The sequence below is a fragment of the Olea europaea genome, unplaced genomic scaffold (genome assembly GCF_002742605.1).
Source record: "Olea europaea var. sylvestris unplaced genomic scaffold, O_europaea_v1 scaffold29552, whole genome shotgun sequence".
Lineage (NCBI taxonomy): Eukaryota > Viridiplantae > Streptophyta > Magnoliopsida > Lamiales > Oleaceae > Olea > Olea europaea.
In genome coordinates this window covers 1-1,387 of record NW_019248165.1, presented here as the reverse complement: position 1 = coordinate 1,387, position 1,387 = coordinate 1, and the positions used below count along the sequence as shown (strand labels likewise).

Genomic DNA, 1,387 nt, shown 5'->3' with positions numbered 1-1,387 from the left:
TTTGTTGACCCAAAATTCATGTCAAAGCATGCTACAATTTTTCCTACAGGTATAATTAAAAAAATTGATAAAAAATCAAGTTTGATGGGATTTTAGTTAAACTAAACTGGGGCTTATTTGAATGATGGGGTTCTCTGAATCTGAATCACAGACCAACTAGCTGATGACACTTGGAATTGAGAATTTTCATCATGCAATTGGTGGGATGACCAAACATAGTCAAAACTTAGCATAAGAATCACTAATTTTAGTTGAAGCCCACTATTGAGTTTAATTCTTTGTGGATTGAAACTGTCGTCACATAGAAGACGTTAGAATTAATTGAAGGTTAATTATAAGAATGTGATTTCAAAACATGTTTGAGATATAAGTTCGACAATAAACAAATGTTGTAGAGTCTCATTGCGGTTACATAGTGGAGTAACAAACAAAAATCGTAGTGTCAATATAATTTTTCCCTGAATCAATGTGGAAAAATCTTTAAATTTCTAAAATCTCCTTGTATGCACATTCTTTCATTTATTTTTTCAAGTGTTTCCAAACATTAAAGCATGTTTGTGAAGTGTTTATAAATGGATTAAATTATAAATGAATTGAATTGTATGAAGAAAATGAATAGTACTTGTGAATATCTCAAAATGTGTTAATAAAAAGTATTGCAAACAGTCTTAAGTTTCGTTTGTAAAAATGAATAGATGTGAAGGTGAATGGATTTGCTTGCAAGTCAAACGCGACATCTGAGGACTTCTTCTCCACGGTGCTTGCCAAGCCAGGAGCCACCAACAATTCAATGGGGTCACTGGTGACTGGAGCCAATGTCCAAAGAATCCCTGGCCTTAACACCTTGGGCGTCTCCCTCTCCCGGATCGACTATGCCCCCGGAGGCTTAAATCCACCCCACACGCACCCTCGTGCCACGGAAATGGTGTTCGTTCTAGAAGGTGAATTGGATGTTGGTTTCATTACCACAGCCAATGTCCTGTATTCCAAGTCTATTAAGAAAGGAGAAACATTTGTATTCCCGAAAGGTCTGGTCCACTTCCAGAAGAACAATGGCAAGGTCCACGCTGCAGTAATAGCCGCGTTCAACAGTCAGTTGCCTGGAACTCAGTCCATAGCAGCCACATTGTTTGCTGCTTCACCACCTGTGCCAGACAATGTTTTGACAAAGGCATTCCAAGTTGGTACCAAGGAAGTTGAGAAAATCAAGTCCAGATTTGCACCAAAGAAGTAGAAGAAGACTCTGCCACATGAAACTTAAGCATCTGGGATTTGTTTTGAATGGCTAATAATGTAAATTTGATTTCTTCTATTTGGGAATCGGAAAATGACGTGAAACAGTACAAAATCAGACTGTTATTGGGAAGCACGGCTTGAATAATAGAAG

General features: G+C 37.7%; 1 protein-coding gene across 1 annotated transcript; it reads left to right on the top strand.

Moving 5' to 3' along the window:
• Positions 1–666: 666 nt before the first annotated feature.
• On the top strand, positions 667–1,366 carry LOC111384621 (rhicadhesin receptor-like). The gene has a single exon (XM_023008926.1). It carries the CDS (start codon positions 791–793, stop codon positions 1,232–1,234), a length of 444 nt encoding a protein of 147 aa, XP_022864694.1. The 5' UTR covers positions 667–790; the 3' UTR covers positions 1,235–1,366.
• The last annotated feature ends 21 nt before the right edge of the window (positions 1,367–1,387 follow it).